This window comes from Marmota monax, unplaced genomic scaffold, assembly GCF_021218885.2.
Source record: "Marmota monax isolate L192 unplaced genomic scaffold, Marmota_monax_Labrador192_F-V1.1 WCK01_AAM20220418_F8-fsc00005, whole genome shotgun sequence".
Taxonomy (NCBI): Eukaryota; Metazoa; Chordata; class Mammalia; order Rodentia; family Sciuridae; genus Marmota; species Marmota monax.
The window spans coordinates 20,615,899-20,636,431 of record NW_026692254.1 but is presented as its reverse complement, the minus strand read 5'-3'; the positions used below and the strand labels follow the sequence as shown (position 1 = coordinate 20,636,431).

General features: G+C 35.2%; 1 protein-coding gene across 8 annotated transcripts in view; it reads left to right on the top strand.

The window, feature by feature from the left end:
• Positions 1 to 20,533, top strand: part of Mctp2 (multiple C2 and transmembrane domain containing 2) — a 223,158-nt gene that overhangs the window by 143,313 nt on the left and 59,312 nt on the right. For all 8 annotated transcript variants that reach the window (XM_046436562.2, XM_046436552.2, XM_058576938.1 and 5 more), the window contains 3 exons: positions 9,905 to 10,006; positions 11,428 to 11,502; positions 13,637 to 13,756. In XM_046436562.2, the coding sequence (XP_046292518.1) occupies positions 9,905 to 10,006; positions 11,428 to 11,502; positions 13,637 to 13,756 (297 nt within the window). The remainder of the gene's footprint in view (positions 1 to 9,904; positions 10,007 to 11,427; positions 11,503 to 13,636; positions 13,757 to 20,533) is intronic.

The window sequence follows — 20,533 nt, the reverse complement described above, 5'->3', positions numbered from 1 at the left end:
TCCAAACTTTGAGAGACTGCATTTTGAAACAAACATGAGTCCTTTTGTATGGGTCAGAACAACATGGACACAAGAGTGTGTCATCACAATCTTGGGGCCTTCCCAGTGCCATTAGAAAGCCCCAGCATCCTCAGTGGATTCAGGTATTCGATAAGTAGCTGCACCAACAGCAACTTCACCTAGTTTTATGAGACAAATTTTCTGTAGTTGCTTATACCCAATAAATGCCATGCAAATATCTCTTTACATTTTCAATTAAGTATTTAGATGTACAAGTTTCACCTGTGATGGTTTTGCCCAATTTAATAAACTCACATAATCATAGATTTTTTTTAGATTAATGCCAAAATGATAACCATTAAAGTAAATAATATTGATATTTAACTTTACGTTATTGGCTTTATCATTAGGTTTAATACAATGTAAAGTGGTCTGTGGCTAAAATTTGTTTTTCTAGGGTATAAATTTGATCAGGGAATCCCAAGTGATTCATCTTTGAGGATAGAGAATGAGTAATAAGGAAAAGAAGATGGGTCACCTGAGAGTTTATTTGATAAAGGCAAGACTTGAATCTCAATGTGGACAACGATGGTCATTTCTTAACACAAACTTTCAATTCTCCTTACCCCTTACTCTTGTTCCAATAAGTCCATTGGAATAAATAAAAATAAAATAGGGCAATTTTGTCCAGCATCCTGGGAACCTAGGTAATGGCACCTTTAATGTGTTTGAATTATCATGAAACATATGCAGTATAATGACTGGGTAGTATATTGGTTAGGACAGATAGGCTGGGAGGGAGAAGAGAGAAAGGGAGAGAAGGGCCTACTGGGATTGCCCTAATAACGAACAACAACAAAATGACCTGGGCACCATGGCATACACTTGTAATCCCAGTGGCTGGGGGACTCGGGCAAGAGGATTGAAAATTCAAAGCCAGTCTCAACAACTTAGGAAGGCCCTAAGCAACTTATTGAGACCCTGACTCAAAATACAAAACAAAAAGAAAGGGCTAATGATGTATCTCAGTGGTTAAGCACCCTGGGTTCAATCCCTAGTACCAAAAAACATAACAAAAAACATGGCCATTAAACAGTATTTCAATGAACATATCGCTTGTGAGAGTAGATGTTGGATAGGCTCAACTTTTCTATTAAATGGAAAAAAAAATCTTACATTGAACAGAGTAAAATCTAAATGCTGCTGCATTGAGACATCTAAAATATAGTAATATAAAAATAGATAGTAAAAGTATAGAATATAAATGTAAATAAACAGTGAGTCAAAAACATGATACACTGAGTTATTCTAGTCATTATAAAAAAAAAAGACTGAACTACCAGTAAGATTATAAAAAACATGAACCTGTATATTAATTATTTCCCACTTTCTTTCCTATATAAAATACAGGAGAAAAATTGAAAAAATTAGAATCACCAAATGATAATGTGTATTATTTACCCATGTTTGAAAATATCACAAACAAAAGCAAGCTGTGATGATTCTTGGAGATTGTAATGTTCAATGTACAAATTTTAAGAACAGTTTGTTAGTGAAAATCCCTGTGACAGCCACTGAAAATAAAATACAAATAAGTATAGAAATTATTCTGCTCAAAAAATCCATTTAACATGTTCAAATATTGATTGTACGGGTCAAAAATACCTCAATAAATTTCAAAAAAGGCAGAAATTGTACTGTGGCTCCAACACCATAAAAATAGAGATTAAAAATCAAAAGAAACACGTGTTAAAGTACTTGGTGGGGAAAAGTAACTAAGTTGGATACTGAAACTGCAATCTAGACTACTTAGAAAGTAACAATTAAATACTATACATAAAAACTAAGAGTAAGGGTCAAAAGTATTATTCAAAGGAAATTTTTGCCTTGGGTGGCTTTGTCATTATATATAAAGATTAAAAATCAATTATATATCTCAACAAAAGAAACTAGAATAAAACTAAAAAAATTAGGAAGGAATTGATGAAGATAAAGAGGGACAGGTCCTGGGGTGTAGCGCAATTACTTGCCTAGCATGTAAAGGTCCTAGATTGGATTCCTGCACTGTAAAACACACACACCCCAACAATGTAAAATAGATGTCATCAGTGAATACAATAAATCCAAGTATCAGCCCCCCACCCCCAAATAATAACAAAATGGACAGGAACTTATAGAGTTAATGCCAAAAGAGGAAAAATATCAAGAATGAGGAAACAGTGAAAAATAAACAAACAATACACAAAAAACCAACAACACAGAATATTGCTGTGAAGACTACTACCAGCCTTTATTGAGGGGTCTCCGAGAAAATGAAGTTCAGAAACACACTGGGAGAATGTGTGGTATAAGTATTTTCTTTCTTTCTGTCTGTCTTTCTTTTTTGTACTAGGGGTTGACCCAGGGGTGCTTAACCACTGAGTCACGTCTCCAGACCTTGTTTGTTTGTTTGTTTGGTTGGTTTATATTTTGAGACAGGATCTCACTAAGTTGCTTAGGACCTTGCTAAGTTGCTGAGGTTGACCTTGAACTTGTGATCCTGAGAACCTGTGTTCTGTAAAGATGTGGAGTCTTTCCAAATGAACTGCAAATATAATACGGTTTTTCACATGGTTAAATGGACTGGTGAAAAACGGCAAAGAAATTTATTTTAACAAGTATGGAGTAACTTGGATATTGGGTATTTAATATACAGTTAAGTGAAAATTACTAATTATGCAAAGATGAGAACACATCATCAAATTTATTCTTTTCGTTACTCCCTGCATCCTAATCTTCCCCAAACAATAAAATAACAGATATAATTTGCTTTGTGAGTGTGTTTTTTCCAAACCTTAAAGGGTCAGGTAATTCTTCTTTAAATTCATTAAGAACATAAAAATGAGCTGAGCATGAAGGTACACACCTGTAATCCTAGCTACCGGAGAGACTGAGGCAGGAGGATAGCAAGTTTGAGTTCAGCCTTAGCAACTTAGTGAGATCTTGTCTCATACAAAAAAAAAGAATGCTGAGGATGTGGCTCACTGGTTAAGGACTAAAACCAAACCAAACCAAAACAAAACAAAACAAAATAAAATAAAATAAAATAAAATTGGAAAATTCATGAATTTTACTTGAGACTAGAAAACGTGACATCAAAAAAACACATTTAACTCACTCTTTTTTTTCCCAGTGCTGGTGTTTGAACTCAGAGCCTTGCAAATGCTAGGCAAGTGCTATATCAGTAAGTTACATCCCCAGCCCCAAAATTACAGATGTAATAAGAAGGAAATTGTTCATATACCTTTCTTGGAATATCAGAAAGTTTAGGAACTTTATTGTGTAATTTACATCACTGATATGTTAAAGGAAGAAAACAAACAACAATATAATATGAAAAAATAGTCTAATAAGTTACTAATTGAAGACACTTTCTTAATGTGATGGACGATATCTGTCAGAAATTTCAAGGCCTAAGAGTCATTGCTCAAATCCAGCCATATTCCTTCTCTTTCTTCACTTTAAATAGAGGATAACAATAGCAGTCTCTGCATCAAATTGTTTGAGAATTTAATGAGTTTGTTTATGAATTAACAAGTGAAAATTAAGGCTTTTATGTTAGCTCCAGTCAATGCAGAATTATATGAAGAAAGAAAGAATGTGTATTTTAACAAAACACATTTGTAGATACTCTTTGATGTCAGATATCTATAAACATAAAAAATTAATACATAACATTAAAATAAAAAGGTCACTAAGATCAATATTAACTAAACAAGATCAATGGCTATACTCATAGGAATGATTTTTAAAAAAAAATCTAAAAAAGCATCAGACTACAATAGAAAGCAAATTAGAATGTGTAAGACTTAGGTGAGGAAATTCTAGAAGCATACTGAAGTACTTGAAAGAAGACTAAATAATTGGAGATAATTTAATATATTATAAATTTGAAATATGAAGTTATTGAGGAAATGGTGAACTACTTAAGAGATTCTGGGAAAATTTGTTGTTGATTGATTAGGGGAAAATGTCAGTGTGTTACACTAAGCATTACAGCACTCTGATGCAAACAAACTGAAAAGAGGAATGATCAGAGAAATCTTAAGATATCTTAAGATATGGCCAAAACAAAAATCAACATCATAAACTAAAAGACAAAATATTGACTTAGGAGCATATAAAAATACTTATAGCATATAAGCAAATAGGCATCACTAATTTACAAGTTATCTTCAATCAATAAGGAATGACAATTCAACCTACCAGAAAATTAAATTAAATGGAAATCCTAATAGCCTGTAAGCATATGAATGTCTCATGATTCATTCAATTATGATCATGACGGGGAAGAATGTAGTTGATGGAAGTAGATTGCATGAGTTGGCACCTTTGCTCCTCAGTTAAACTGGCTGTGTGTCTTTGGTCCAGTAACTTAACCTCTCTATCTGAATTTCCTTGTTAATAAAATAAAGGTAAAATTATCATTATGCATGCAGTGGGTAGATATAGTGAGAATTGAATGAGTTGGCCCATATGAAGCATTTAACAGTCCCTGTTATATAATGACCACTTGTAGGATGAGCTGTCATCTTCATCTTGATTAGCAATTTAAATGATGAAATTCATTTAAGTAATCAGCCTAACAAATATAGAGAAAGGACCCTCTCAAATTCTGTTGTTGGGAGTATGAGTTGGTATAAGTCTGCAGAAGAAACTTGGATAAAATGGATAAAAAATTAATACACACATGTGTTTGAGCATTTATAGTCTATCTATTTTGAAGAGACCATTGGGGCTCAGAGAGGTATAGTAACTGCACATAGTCACACAATGTTAAATGCCAGAAGTGGGAATCATATCTATATGGGTTTGGTTTTACAGCCCTACCTTGGTCTATTGTTTTTTAACATGAAAAAAACAGTGAAAACTGTGCAGTCTCATTTGTTATAAAAAAAGAAGTTCATATTAATCCAAGACTCTTTTTCTTTCTATGAAATTTTAAGTATATTAAGTTAAAATGCCTGCAGTTGGCCAAGCTGTGGGGAACAGGCAGGCTTCTTCGCTGAGCCTGGGAATGTGAATTAACACAGCATTTCAGAAAGGCAAACTGGCTACTTGCCTGCACTATGAGAATAGATGTATTCCACAACTCAGCAAGTCCATGTCTAGGAATTTATCTTTAGAAATGTATCATGAATGAATAGAGACATCTGCAAATAAATTCATCACACTGTTTACAACTGTTAAAAATTGGAAATGAACTTAATGAATTACAACTGAGGATTAGTCAGGTTCATTGTAGAATATTTGTGAGGTAAAGAACCATTCTGAACAATGTGGGAAAATGGGTTATTATATAAGGGAATGTTTCCTATATATTTTTTATTTAAAAGGAGTTCTGTGCTGCCTTGGCTGGTTGGTGACAGTACTCCCTGCAGAACAAACAGTGACCTAGTGGACAGTTTAATCTCTCCTGTTGGTTTTAACTCCTGTCATTGGAACCAGGCCTGTTTCCAAGTGGGGTGAAGGATTTGAATTGTTGCTGTTGCAGAGGAGACCCATGGAGCCAAAGAGACCGTGAAAATCTGTAGCCACCAGTTCTTGCCATCCTGCAGGATGAATTTCAAGCAGGAATTTACCAGGAAGAGCAAGAGTACAGATGTTCAGGACAGGCACTGAGCGGGTCCCTTCTAGGGAGAACACCATGATGCTTTTAGAACCTAGGACTTTTAAGGATTTGAGGTGCCTTTGTTCTTGTTCTGTTCCCTCATCTCCTGTAAGCAGTTTATTGCCCCTTTGTCTTGATGACCTAGACACAAGGGGAGGGTATGACATGATCTTGAAGCAGTAGTTCCCTTAAGGGGTTAAAAAATAACTAGTAGGACTAGGGGAGATTTGGCAGAACAGTTCCTGTTTTCCAGATGGCTGTTTTGATAAGGTTCCCTGTGGTTCCCAGTCCTGTGACCTGTGCACTCTCTTGGATGTATGTGTCTGATTTCCTCCCTGTAAGTTCCTGCCACTTGTTGTCCGTCCCCACCCTCTGCTCATGGATGACTAGCTACCCCAGATAAAGTGTATTGTACTCTTGCCAAGCTACATGTCTGTCCTCATCACATTTTATTACATTTACATCAGCTGGGACTAACCGTGCACCATGGTGTTTGCCTTTTGCATGAAATGAAAGACATCTAATAGAAGATGCTGGGTTATACCCCAGTGTTCTCCATTTTCTAATTTTTAGGTCAAACGATGAAGGAATCAATATGACTCTGTATTTGGATTCTGATCTTAAATGTGTGTCTTTTCTACTTAAATCAACTGGTGGATTTATTCCTTCGTAATGCTTCTGATCAATTTTGCTGTTGAATCACTTGATAACTCATTTCATCAAAGTATTTTTTTTCTTCTAGTAAATGTCAAGTTATTGGAAAATAATTATTTTTTAAGAAGTTTTAGATGCAAATTTTTTCTCTATTCTTACATACCTGTGCCTATTACATGCTGATTATAAAATAGGTTAGTTTTCTAATATAATGAGTGTTATAACATTTATTGGACTCAAAAATTGTTTTCTACCAAACAGTGTTTAAAAAGCTTTTCATATTGACTTTGCTTAGAGCTCATTTAAGCAGATTTAATATTCTTTACTATATGAAAATGTTGAATAGTTTGAGAATTATTGTGAGTCAGATTAAAAATTTTAAACCAGACTAATTTCTCAGTAACTTTCTTTTTGATTACAAAATTCTGAATCATTACTCAGAAGCAAGCTTCCTGTACTCATTCATTTATTAGCTAACTTACCAATAAAATAATGCTTACCTAGGCTCCTGATATAGGCTTTATAGACAAAATATGTTTGAAAACATCTACGAGACATGAAAACACCCATTTTTCTGGTTATGGACGTTTTAGTTCCTAATGAGGTTAACTATATTACTGCTGTGGGGAGATGTCTGCCACAAATTACTGCATAGTATCAGACACTCTTTACATATGAAAAATTCAATATAAAAAGATGAATAATAGGTTGATTTAAAGAGTTACTGACAAAATTGATACAAGACACTTATGTTTGAGTCAAATGAAGTCCTCTTGGATTCAGCCCCTGAAAACTCTTCAGAGTTAGATAACTATCTTTCCTTCTTGCCTTTGTTGATACAGAACTGAAAGTTAAACTGAGTTTTTAGTTGAAACATTATCTTATAGCCAGGGATGAAAATTTGTGTATATGCTCTCTTCTAAATATTCTTTGTGCTTTTATTTTCTCACAGAATATGATATGTAAAGTTCTGAGATTTATATATAAATATAAAATTACTTACAATGAGGAATAATCTTCAAAAGTCTAAGTACAAATAATAAGCATAACGATGTGATGTACACATGTGATATATACGTGCATGTATGTTTTGTTTTCATTTCCTGTGTATACATGCACTCACACAAGAATTTGGCAAGTTAGGATGTTACAGAAGAACTTGTAATCCTGTATTGTTTTGTCAGAAGTTTAATTACATAAAGACAGTAGAAAGTGAAGATATTTTAAAAGCTAGTCTCTTCTATTACTATTTCAGTATTTAATTCTAACACTAAATATTCAAATGCATTAACCTATTAATAACCCAAATACATTTCAAGTGCAAACTATTACAATATGTTTCCATTTCCACTTATCTTTAACTATGACCCAAAAGATATTCATGATGGTGAACAGACTGAAAAAGTGAAATTAATAAATGTTCATCAACAGAATTGATAAATCTTAGTTTATTTGCATGTTGAACATGAAGAGTAGTTTATAAATGAGATCTATTTATGAATGTAATCAAATTACAAATAATATTGGTAAATACAAAATGAAGTTGCAAAATACATCCAGCTTATCACTTAGGCAAAAAATGCTAAACACTTTTTTCAAGGCTATTTTTATAAGTATAAATTCTTAATAAAAATTTAAAAATACCTGCCACATTCTAATTTATGTTCAGAGGAAAGAATGGTGATGTTTGAGGAAGTTCAAAGGGTCTTTATTTTTTGTAATTTTTAAACTTTTAAAATTCATGCATTTTAAATGAATTATTTTTCCAAAAGTGCTAAACATGGATTGCTTTAATTATATCTCTAACTTTGATGACGGCTATAATGTCCCTAGGTGGATGCTGGGTTTTGCTGACACAATGCAAGGGACATTGAGTAACAGGAAATGGCCATTTACCAAATTAAAAAAAAAATCTTCTTTTGCTATGAAATATTTCTTTTTATACTGATACCTCTTGTTCTTCTCTTGACCCACCCTAACCCTTAAGAAATCATGGAAATTTTAAGATAACAGTACAATGACTATGGATTTGAAGCAAAGCTAATTTGGATCAAATTCAGCTTGGCAAACTGCAATGCTGTTTTTGTATTTATTTCTTTCAACTTTAACACCCACAATTTATTAAGTGAGACTGTGTATCAAAGCGGAAGCTCAGAATCCTGTTTGGACACCGTTGAGGAAGGAAACCAGGTCTTTATGGGGCACCCCCTTCCTCTTAGCCACTGGCCAGGAAAACCATCTTTCTGTATAAAAGCTATTCAATCTGAGAGAGGTGGAGTGACTTTGGGAAGGAAGATGACCTCTCCCTTGTAAAGTGGAATTGCCGTTTCCCCTTGTGACTTACTCAACTCATTTCCACCACTGTTTATAAGAACACTTGTGTGAATGCCGGTGGAGATGGCAATAGTCATTTAAAATATGGCTCAAATTTCAGGCCCTCAAATTTCCTAAGATACCTAAATAATGGGATCATTACAATTCCAGATAGAATTTTTGAAAAACTCAAGTTTTGCTGAGGACCTCTTAGAGTTAATGGATACACTTCTTAAAAGCTAGAAGTTTAATTACTTCATATACCTCTATGTGTACAATGAAAAGCAGGGCTGCTATCAAATCTGAAGAGAGTGATTAAATCTAGATAATTAACATGCCTTTCAAGAGAGAGAGCTGAATAGTTTCTAAAACAATACAGGGGATGTTTTCCTTAGAAGTCATATATGCTGGGTCAGTGGGTAGCTTAGTGTATGACTCAGATGTGACATACTGGTTGAAAGAGGACATCAGAGGAACTTGTTTATTTTGAAGATTCAGATTTTGAATGATATTTTGACCTCCATATTAGGTGGGCTGATTGATTTACTTAATTTGCTTTCCTAGTTAGTGAACTATCATTTTATTAAAAAAGAAAAGATTTGTTATTTATTTCCTTCAAATAGTTTGGGAATAATTTTAGACTCATAGAAAAATTGTAAAGACAAGAGAATCCTCACATACCCTCCACCCAATTTCTCCTAATGTTACTATCTCAAATGACCGTGATAGTTTTGTCAAAACTAAGAGACACCATGACATTGGTACATTATTAATAACTGGACTCTGATCTTTATTTGGACTTCACTAGCTTTGGCACTTAATGTCCTGTTTCTTTTCCAGGATCCAGATCAGGGTATCCCATTATATTCAGTCATCTTATCTCCTTGTTCTCTTCTGATTTATGATGGTTTCCTAGTCTTTCCTTTTTTCCCATGACCTTGACAATCTTGAGGAGTATTGGCAGGAATTTTGTAGAATATTAATCATTTTGGGGGTACATGAAAGTGTGTAACCTCTGGGGTGTTTGAAGGAAAAGGCTATGTGGTTCTGTCACGATTTGTACCAATAATTTTCTATCAACACACAAGTTCGTTCCTGGTAGTTGTTACTTTACCTTCTTATCTATTATAACAGGTCTCTGGAATTAAAAATTGATTCATGATAGATTTAGGTTCTGTTTAATAAATTCACTCCCTTTGCAACTTTACCAAAGTTAGTTGTGGTTATTCTGTTTAAACCTTACAGAAAGTTTGTACTATTGTGTACTTTATCTTTTGTTTATAACAGATTAAAGACGGGCAACCAAATTGTTATGTACTGAAGAATAAAGACTTAGAACAAGCTTTTAAAGGAGTTATTTACTTAGAGATGGACCTCATATATAATCCGGTAAGTCTTATTGGGTCATACTTCCTAGCATTTTTGTACTTAAAATAAAGGTGACCAGGCTTTAGAGACTAAAACTAATGAACAGTATCTCTTGATTGTTGTGACTGGAGAGAGAGGGGATAATCATTTTTAAAACCTCAGCCCTAAAATTTGTGCTGAGAATCCCAGCTTTCAGGTTCCATCAGCAGAATCAATGGTGTTTAATTCTCAGTAAAATGAAATACTAAGGAATGAGTAAAAACAAAAGGAAAAAGTAGATCTATGTAATCTATATATCACATAAATATACAGATATAGGTAGATAACATAGTTCAATATTATATAAATATATGGGTATATATACCAAAGATGGTATATCTATATGTTATATAAAGTATAGCTCATTACATAAATATATATCTAAAATTTATGTAATATATAGATGAAACTTATACAATGAACATATAACCTATATACAAGGTAAAATGTATGATATCTATAAAAATCTCTACATAGTCTATTATATGTTATCTGTCCAATATATAAAGCAAAATTTTATATATGATATAAATATATTTTTATCCTTATGTTCCCTGGCTCTCAGTAGTGCTAGAACTCTGGGCATAGTCTTCAGTGTAAGAGCATGTTTCTCCTTCTTTTTTTTTTGTCATCTCCTCCTTTTACCTTTAAGGACATCAAACATAAGGAGGTTACAGGACAGATTGCCCCCATTCCTGCCTTTCTCTGGCAAGCATTTGTGTATGCATTGTATATAAAGGTTATTATACTCAGACAAAAATCTGGGCTTAAGGGCAAGTGGGATTAAAGCCTTAAAAACAAAATATCTCTCTTAAGTGACTTTTCAGTTGTCCATCTGATACATAGGAGAAGGACTTGAATTTTATTGTGTGTGTTTTTTCTCTCTCTGGTGGTTTGAATAAATCATTAAATCCCTCTGAGCCTCAGTTTATTTCTTATAAAATGGGAATGATGTGGTATATCCATTTATTTTTCCAGGTCATTGAAAAGAACTGAAATTCTCTGTGGAAAAGATTTTTTTTTCCTTTAATAAGCTGAAAATTGGTGTGCATGTACCAGGTATTATCTGTGTAAGCTAAGTTCAAAATAATATGAGAGGGAAATTTTATCTTCCAGGGACATTAGTTTGAGAATGTATGAACATCACTCTCCATGATGGTTTAAATTACCTCCTAGGAATTACTGAAGTGGAGGCAACACTCTCCCATATCCAGCCTACCCAAAGACTCTCCTGAAATGCTCCACAAAGACAGGCAGAGCTGAGGGTATCTGCCTTTGGACCCTGCCAGAGCCTCAGGGTCCAAAGGCATTGGTTTCCATCTTTTTTCCGGTTACTAGACAGAGGAGAAGGATGGTAAAGGCCACTTGCATGCTGTTCTTTGTAACAACTGATGTCTTTCCAGGTTAAGGCAAGTATTAGGACCTTTACTCCCAGAGAAAAGCGCTTTGTTGAAGATAGCCGGAAGCTGTCCAAAAAGGTAGGCTGGTCCCGGGCATAGTGGTGCTTACCTGGAATCCCAGTGGCTCTGGAGACTGAGGCAGGAGGATTGAGAGTTTGAAGCCACCCTCAGCAATTTAGCAAGTACCTAAGCAACTCAGTGAGACCCTGTCTCTAATAAAATACAAAAAGTGGTTGGGGATGTGGCTGATGGTTAAGTGCCCCTGGGTTCAATACCAGATACGAAAAAAAAAAAAAAAAAACAGGTAGGCTGGTCCCCTAGACTGGCTACTGGGCACATAAACTCCCAGCACCCACTGGGAGTGCTTGTCTGCTTCTTTCCCTCCCTCCCTCTCCATTTGTCTTTCCTTCTCTCCCAAAATAAGAGCATTAGGCAGTTCAATAAGAATGGGGTACAGAGACTTAAAACAAACCTATGGGTTGAAGCAGAAGGCCTCAGCCAGCCCTCCAGTATTCTCCTGAATCATTCTTAAAGAACAATTCCTAACATAGACATCCTCCTGAATTCCCTTGCCTGTCCATCCTCCTTCACTTGTAGCTATTTCAGTCTCTAGCTTTTGAAGTTGCAGGAAGGTGTTCTGCCTGGTGAGTGGATAAGGGAGTTAACCCAGAGGACTCTTCCAGACTTCTGGCCTCAGATTACCCCTAAGACTTTTCTTATCACTTGTGTGTTGTCTAAATTTGGGCTGTGTTGGCATTTTACCCCATGCTGAATTGTCTAACTTTCCCTCTGATGGTTGCTTGAAATTCCTCTTTTCGGTCCAACAAAAAGTGAAGATCAGGGACAAGTAGTGGAAGTTTTACATTTTTTTTTTTACCGTGACCTTTACCTTCCCCCGACCCCCAAGTCCCTCCCTGTCCTCTTTAGATACAGTTCAGGATTTCACTCTGTACCCATTGTCCCTCTTCAGTTGTGTAACAAAGAACAAAGTGTCCCCTTTTTAAAGCGTTTATTACTTCCACTACTTCCTTTGGGCTCAGCAGCTGTGGATGAAACAAAGCAGTTAAATATAAAGGCATCTTATCAACCTTTTGTTTCCCATGAACTTCTGGGCACAATTGGAAAAGGCCTTAACCATCTTCTAAAGGGAAGCATCCAAATAAATGTTTTGTTTCAGTCTGCCCTCATACTGGAGGTCTATGATATTTGTTTTGTATATTCTGAGTAAAGGCCTTTTTTATATTTTTTATTATTATTATTATTATTATTATTATTATTACATTTTGCTCCGTTTACCTGAAAGTTAATACTTGAGTTAAGGTAGGTGGTGTAGCTGCTTTGCAAACAAATTGAAATGAATCTGCCAAAAACAAGGAGAAAAGACATTTCCTTTGTAAAACATGACCTCCAAGTGGGGTGGATTTGGGCTCTGAGAAAAATGAGGGGCTTGAGGCTGAAATCCTGGAGTAGGTCAGGACCCTCCCAAGTGCCTTTAACCACTTAGTAACCCCCAGTGTTCATAAAGGTGAAACTTTTGCTTTTGATACAAATTCTTAAAACCCTTTAGTATGTGACAGGTATTTTTCTAAGGCGCTTAATTCTCTTAACATTACAACCACTTGTAAAGTGAGACTAATAGCAGTCCTATTTTGTGAAGGAATTAAGTAACTTGCCTAGGGTTGTATAGTTGGGAAGAGGGAGGACTGGATTCTCTTACAAGAACTATACTTTCTTATAGGCGTATAGACAAGATGAGCTGTATTACTTGAATTTTCCACTATGAATTTGTGCAGTTAATTCCAAAGAAAAAACAATATCAGCATTCATTCCCATTCTTGTGAGCTCTGACTCCGTTTCTCTGTGTCCATCTGTCTTTCTCTCTTTCTCCCTGTGTCTCACGCATACACTTTCACACATTCCATGGCTTCAAAAGCCCAGTTGCTATACCTTTCACCAGACCAGTTTTGTGCTGAATATTATTGAAAGAGTTATTCTTCATCAAATGAGCTGTAACTATACACTGGAATTGTTTTTCCTCTTATGAATGATAATATTTTTAAACAGTTTTAGTAGTATCAGACATTCCCTTTCTATTAATTTTTCTAATTGGCGCCTCCACAGAAGATAATTTAAATGATCAGGCTACTTGATCTAAAGGGAATACTTGGAGTATTTAAATCAAGTTCTCCATTTTCATTTTTTTAAAAATCAGATCTTATCAAGAGATGTGGACCGTGTGAAAAGACTCACTATGGCAATATGGAATACAATTCAGTTCCTTAAGAGCTGCTTCCAGTGGGAGTCCACGTTAAGAAGTACCATAGCATTTGTGGTAAGCTTTCTTTTTTATGTTCAAATTATTTGCTGCTTCTTTGTAGTCATTTGTCTTTGTAAAATATATTATGACATAGAGGATTATCTTGGGTTTGTCTTTCTAAGATTGTACTTAGGTCATGAAAATGCTTTAAATTAACAAAATCCTACTTATGTACCATTTCTTGAGGAGCTTAAGAGAGTCAATGTTACATACATATGTGTATATATTTAAATTTAAATATACATATGTATACTGCAAATATAATATAAATTTATACACATATATATTTTAATTTTCTGTAGTTGTCATATAGCCAGATTTGTACAGTTGCTGTCCTGATGCCTACTATGAAAAATGGCAGCTGAATAATCACATGATAATAAATAAATAGTTATGGTTTAGGTTTTAAGTATTAACAAACTTTGATATTCAAAGCATTTATTCCTATCAAGCCACTTGCTGCATAACTGATCATTACATATTACCATTTAACTCAATGTCCTAATGGAGAAATATTCATGTATATGAAGTATATTCTTTTCTCTGATAACATTGGTTCATTCTTATGAGCATATGTATAATCATAGGGTCAAAGAACTGGAAGAGAACTTAAAGCCACCTAAATATCACAGAGTATTCAAGAATTCTGGGAGGACTTCACAGTTGTTACAACACCCTCACTTTGACTCTCTGGACATTCTCTCTTATTTGTAAAGGGATTTGTTCTAAATCAGATTGGCATTGTTACCCATGGAAGGAGATACCATGTCTTTCACTGGCAAATTTTGAATGATGGTATTATGGCACTGATTTCTGTATTGAGTGGAGATTACTATAGGGGCTGACATGATGCATGAGTGGCCTATGAATAAGTACAGGTCATGATTCACAGTCTGACTTTTGCACTTCACATGATTCTTCTATCTCTTGTTTTCTAACATCAGTATTAATTTAATAATCTCTGCTACCCCACTGGCTCAGACTTAGAAAAAATGAGCTCAAGATGTCAACAGGGCCAAGGTCATTCTCACCCTCTCTCTACAGTCACCCATTCTCAATTGGATATATTTGATTTGCTTTTTCACTGCCATCGGGGAGCATTTTGTTTGATCTAGTTAATTTCAGTTTTTCCATCACATCAGGGCATAGAGGACTATGCTGTCTACAAGTTTTATGTTTAATATACCTTCTGTGATGTCTGGAGTTGTCAAAATATTTGGCCTTGAAAATAAGGAATTTGTTAATTTATATCTGTCATTGGTTTGACATATATTTATCCACCCCCTTTTCTCACATCCTCCTTAGCCGGTGGGTGGCTTTATGTGTTGGGTTCCTCTTCAACCCTGCCAATTCCACTTCCCACCTGAATTCCCTTTCAAAACTTTCCATGGAATGTTCTGTGCAATTCTGGGCAGAAGAGGAAAGTGAACACAATTGGTGGCTTCTTCCAGTCATCACGCCAGCCAGCCGCCGCAAGGAGCAAAGGATTTCCTCCTCCTTGAGTTTAGTTTCTGGCACTGTGATTTTAGAAAAACAGATCTGTTGCCCTGGATCCTGTAGGGGATGACAGAAATGATTAATGGACTGCTGGCCTGATCCGAAGAAAGATTAGAACAAATGAATAGAAACAGGTTGGCCAGGGGAGAGGACTTCTAGATGGGAAGGGAGCCTTGGCAGAAGGCGGGCAGGGGGCACTTCTCCACTGCCCCTTTTTTAAGGCAAGTCCTCCCTGGTGAGCACCACCTTGAAACAGAGCCCTCTGCGGCAGCCTGCTGCATCACACCTTCCAATGCCCAAGATCCACAGAAAGTAAATAAAGGTGCTCTTCTTCTTGCTTGTTTCCCTATGGTTGATTTGCAAGGCATATAATAATTTAAAAAATTGTATCTGTATGATACAAAACCAGACACTTTTCTTGTTCTTTTGCCTTATACAACACAGTATAACCATTAATTGCATAAAATTTATATTTGGCATTACCAGTAATCTGATTGAAGTGATTGAAATTACACGGGAGGATGTGTGTAGGCGATATATGAGAATAGTGCCATTTCATGTATAGGACTTGAGCATCCACAGATTCTGATATTTGCAGGAGATGGGGTCTTCTTCCCTCAGAGGTACAGGAAGTGATGGTGCCCACACTCTAAGGGATTTTTTCCCCTTCTGTTTTGTGAGGAAACATAAAATAACCTATTAGTTTCATGTTCTTTCCTTTATTTCAAGATGATAAAAAACATGTACATTGTGGGGATCATGGTCAATATATTCTGGGTGTTAATTTTAAGACTTTATAAAAGCAAACCATACATTTTCCAAAGATTCCTCTGTATGTGTGTATGTGTGTGCGTAGGCCAAGATCATATCTTGTTGAAAGCTGCAGTTGAAGAAAAGCAGACTTTATGGTTCCTGAGGTGTTGAATCAGAAGTGGATGGACAGCCGTGGGAGAATTTATCTCGTTAGATTGTCCATGTGTGGGATTTATGCTCTTAACACCTACGTGGAGGTTGTATTCTCAACACTAAGAAAAGTAGTTATCCTGAATTTTCACTGAACCTTCTGTGCTAATGTTGCTACATATTGTTGAATTCATTGTTATTATACAAAATTAAATTCAGAAGTTTTTTTGGTGGTCAAAACATTCCAGATCATGTCTCTGTTCTTTTTTTCCCCCCTGTGCAGAGGATAAATATAAAAAAATCTTTCAGTTCTGTCTTTCTCCTTCTCCTAAGTTTTCTAAATATGTTGGTGCATTGCATTCAAGTTTTACTTTTTAGTGCTAAATTAAATATATATTTGTGTCCCTTGAAAAAGTCTTGACCCTCCCAGTTGAAAGACAAACTGATATGTTAATTTATTGACAAAGACCAAATGTAACTAAAATATCTTTCTGGAAATTAAGTGCATCTGTGTATTTTCCTATGAATAGATGTGTAAACATTGATGACATTTTATACACATGTGCATGGTTATTTTCACACTGGCTTTGAGCTTCAGGCATATTAGTAGCTTGTGTTAGCTCACTGCTTTCTATGTTTCAGGCAGAGTCCCAAGCATTTTACAAGCATTCACTTACTTAGTTCTTACAACAATTTGCTGATGTACATAATAATTACTATCTTCTTTTGGCAGATGAAAAAATGAGGCTTTATAGGTTAAGTAAATTATCAGAGCTAATATATTTTTAAGAGGCAGAGCTGGGTTTAAACCCAGGAGTGTTGAGGATATTGTAGCTCAGTGGTAGAGCATCTGACTAGCAATCACAGAGACCCTGGGTTCAATCTCCAGTACACCAATAAACAAATAAAGCAGGACGCAGTGCTTGTCATCCTTGTATTTAGGCAGTGGCTCTAGAAACAACCATATTGATCATTTCAGATATGTGTTTAGATGTTATGCATGGGGTACTCCCCAGCTTGTCCAGGATACCTTTGGGGAAAGAAACCTTAATTATGTGGATGGTAAGATTCTCAATCACTAGCACTTTGTTTACAGGTGATAGGGCTAAAGGAAAAGAAGCAAAACATGGAAATATTATATCTGTAAAACTCCAGGGAAACAACACAAACATCGGTATTTACACACATGTGACATCCTTGGAATCTAGCTGGATGACCTGGAAAACCCTAGTATCTGGCTCTAGACCCAGTTTTGGGTCTGAGTTTTTTTCTTTCTTTTCTTGGATTTTTCTTAGATGATGTGAAAGGGTTAGCAAGGAAAGAATAAAATGAAACCTAAGTATAACCAATTGGAGGGGTCATGAAATGAATCAATACATATTTCAAGATTTTTTTTCAAAATAAGGGATGGGGTAGAGGAGAGTTATAGTCTGTATTAATACCTTCCTTCAAAATATTTTAAAACAATAGCAATCCAAGAAATAGCTCCATATTTTTGATGTATGTGGGACATTCTATATAATATCCTTAGTGTCTTAATGGAAGTACCTCATTTGATGGTAATGAAGACAAATTTGGTTTTAGAGATAATTTGGCACTGTGATATTTATATTATAGAACCAATTATATGTATGGGGTTTCACTTTGTTTTTGTTTTGCTATTATTTTGTTACAAACCCCATGATGGTCTATAAAAATATATAAACTTATGATATAACTTCATGTTTTCATATGATAAAAGAGCATTTACTCAAGAGATGGCATCATGAGAAGGTTATCTTCAATAGCAAAGTTCTTCTGATGCTTTTAAAATAGGATTCTGTTTATGTAGTTCTGCCTTTTCCTCCGTCTTTCAGACACACCTATTATGTCCAGAGAGGCAAGCATGTGGGGCATTGATGGATTCCTTGTTTTATTAAATTTTTACTCGGATATTTGATGTTTAAAAGTAATCTAATCTACCATATATCAATGATATCTTCATAAAGCTATGATTTTAACATCTATGACTTTTTTTCCTGGATTTTTTAAGTGTAGGAAAATAAAGAATTTATTCTTCAGAGTTGGCAGAGTCTGTAATATGATATATAATTTAAGGCATCAATCAACCTCCCACCAATAAGGTTAAAAAATACATCTCTTTTTTCTGTCCCTTATTTAACATTTATAGGATTTAGCATTTAGAGAGATCCTAGAATATTAAGAAACAGAAAATAATCTCACTTAGAACTTAAAACCAATAGTAGCAGTTAACAGAATCAACCTTTCTAATGCATGATAAGCATGTTTGCACAACACACACACACACTCTTACACTCATTTGCACTGTAAAAAGCAGAGAATGGGAGCTGGGGTTGTAGCTCAGTGGTACAGTGCTTGCCTTGCATGTGTGAGGCACCGGGTTCAATTCTTTGTACCACATTAAAAAAAAAAAATGAAGTGTAGAGCACTCAGGAACACAAAGTTGCCCTGCTGAACATTTTGGAAAAACTGGATGCAAGACTTTGAAATTTGCTTGTGCTCATGATTCCCCTGTGGTCCATAGAACATTCAGATTTATTTTGCTTTGGTACAAATGACAAATGCACCTGTGATTTTGTTTCAAGATTGGATTCCTTAAGTAATGTCTGTCAAATATCTTTTTAATGATTCACATATTAATGTGTTAACTGTATCTAGAAGATTTACTATTTCTGAAAGTTCTATCACCTGTTTGCAACTGGTTGTACTTGGATTTGATGACAAACACTCTTTGGGTGTCTATGACTGCACCCCCTTAGAAGTCACCATTGGATACACAAAGCACACACAGACATCCCTGTTCATTTGGTAGGTGTCTGCATACTTGGCACTAAAAGATGAACAGTATTTCTATAAAAGAGGAAAAGAAAAATTACATAGTTAAAATAAGCATTTTATACAAGAGAGGATTTCTGAGAACTTTTAAATGTGTGTGTACATACTTACAAATATATATGTATAAAATGCTTAAAATATTTGGCATTTTATTATTTGTTTTAACATTTCTTAGCTGATTTCCCACATCTTCCTTTTCATGGAAGACTACATAATATACTTTCAAAAATATATTAAAGGTTTTTTTCAGCATTTTTAAAAATAAGAACAATCCATCACTGCGCATTGTGATTATAATTTGTACCACATAATTGTACCTTCTATTGACAACTCCTCAGGCATTAGCTAATTATGCCATTTAATAAAATTACAGTAATTGCATTAAAAGATTATCTTTTGAAAATGTATAAAGACACTATTAACTGTTTTAGCATATTTTCATGTTTATATTTTCAACCTTATAATTGAATTGTGCTTCCAGACAGAATCATAGATAGACTGACTGAAATCACATGGTATTTTAGAGCATTCCTATTTTGACTAGTAAACATTAGATCATTTTTGTTTTAATCTAGAGAAGCATACATCGACATATTACTGTGTGAGACGATGAGACGATGAGTGAATGGTTCACCCTCCTCTGGTGTCACGGGTCCAGCCCCTATATCAGCGTGCCCTGTCACCACCACTGCCTGCTCTGAGCTTTCTGTTGGAGTGTCCTTGAAAGCACATATTTTCTGCCACCTTTGAGTTTTCTATGCAGGAGCCCTTGGCTTTTGTAGATCCCAATGAGTTCAGTGAAGTTCATTCTTCTCCCTAGCGATATCTTATTGTTAACTTGGAATGGGATCCTCATTTTAGGATCTTAAATCTTAGAGAAAGAAAAGCCTCTAGAAGTCACGTGGCTCCTTGATGCTGCTAATGCTTGACTGCTTTCTTTAACCTTGACCCTCTTCCTCCCTCCTTCTCTGTCCACAGAGTGGCCCAGAGTGTCTGACACACTATTAACTACTAAGATGCAAAGATGAAATTGTCATACTGATCAGTCATTTGTCCATTTAGCTTCTCCCCTATTTTTCTTCCTTTTTTCCTCTGTCCCTTTCTCCTTTCACCCCACCCATTCACTCCCTCCAGACCCTCTCCAGCACCCCTCCTCACCTTCTTTGTCCCCCACTTTTCTTCTCCCACTTTCCTTCTACCTCTCTCTTACATTTGAAAATGAAAGGTAATATTTTGATTTTTAAAGTCCATCATAAAGAGGATCAAACTAAATATTACATATGTAAGTACTTAAAAATTTTGAATTACAAGTGCTAGTAGGAATTATTATCTAATATAACTTCTCATGAGTAAAGATAAAGATGAAGCTCTTCTGATTCAGAGAAAAGCTTTCTTAAAACACACACACACACACACACACATGGTTTTATTCCAAAGGGTGTGTGATTTGAGGATTCCCGGAGGAACTGTTCCATGACAGGGTGAAAATGCAAACCTCATTTTTTGTTTTTGTTTATTTGTTTGTTTCTGTGGAGA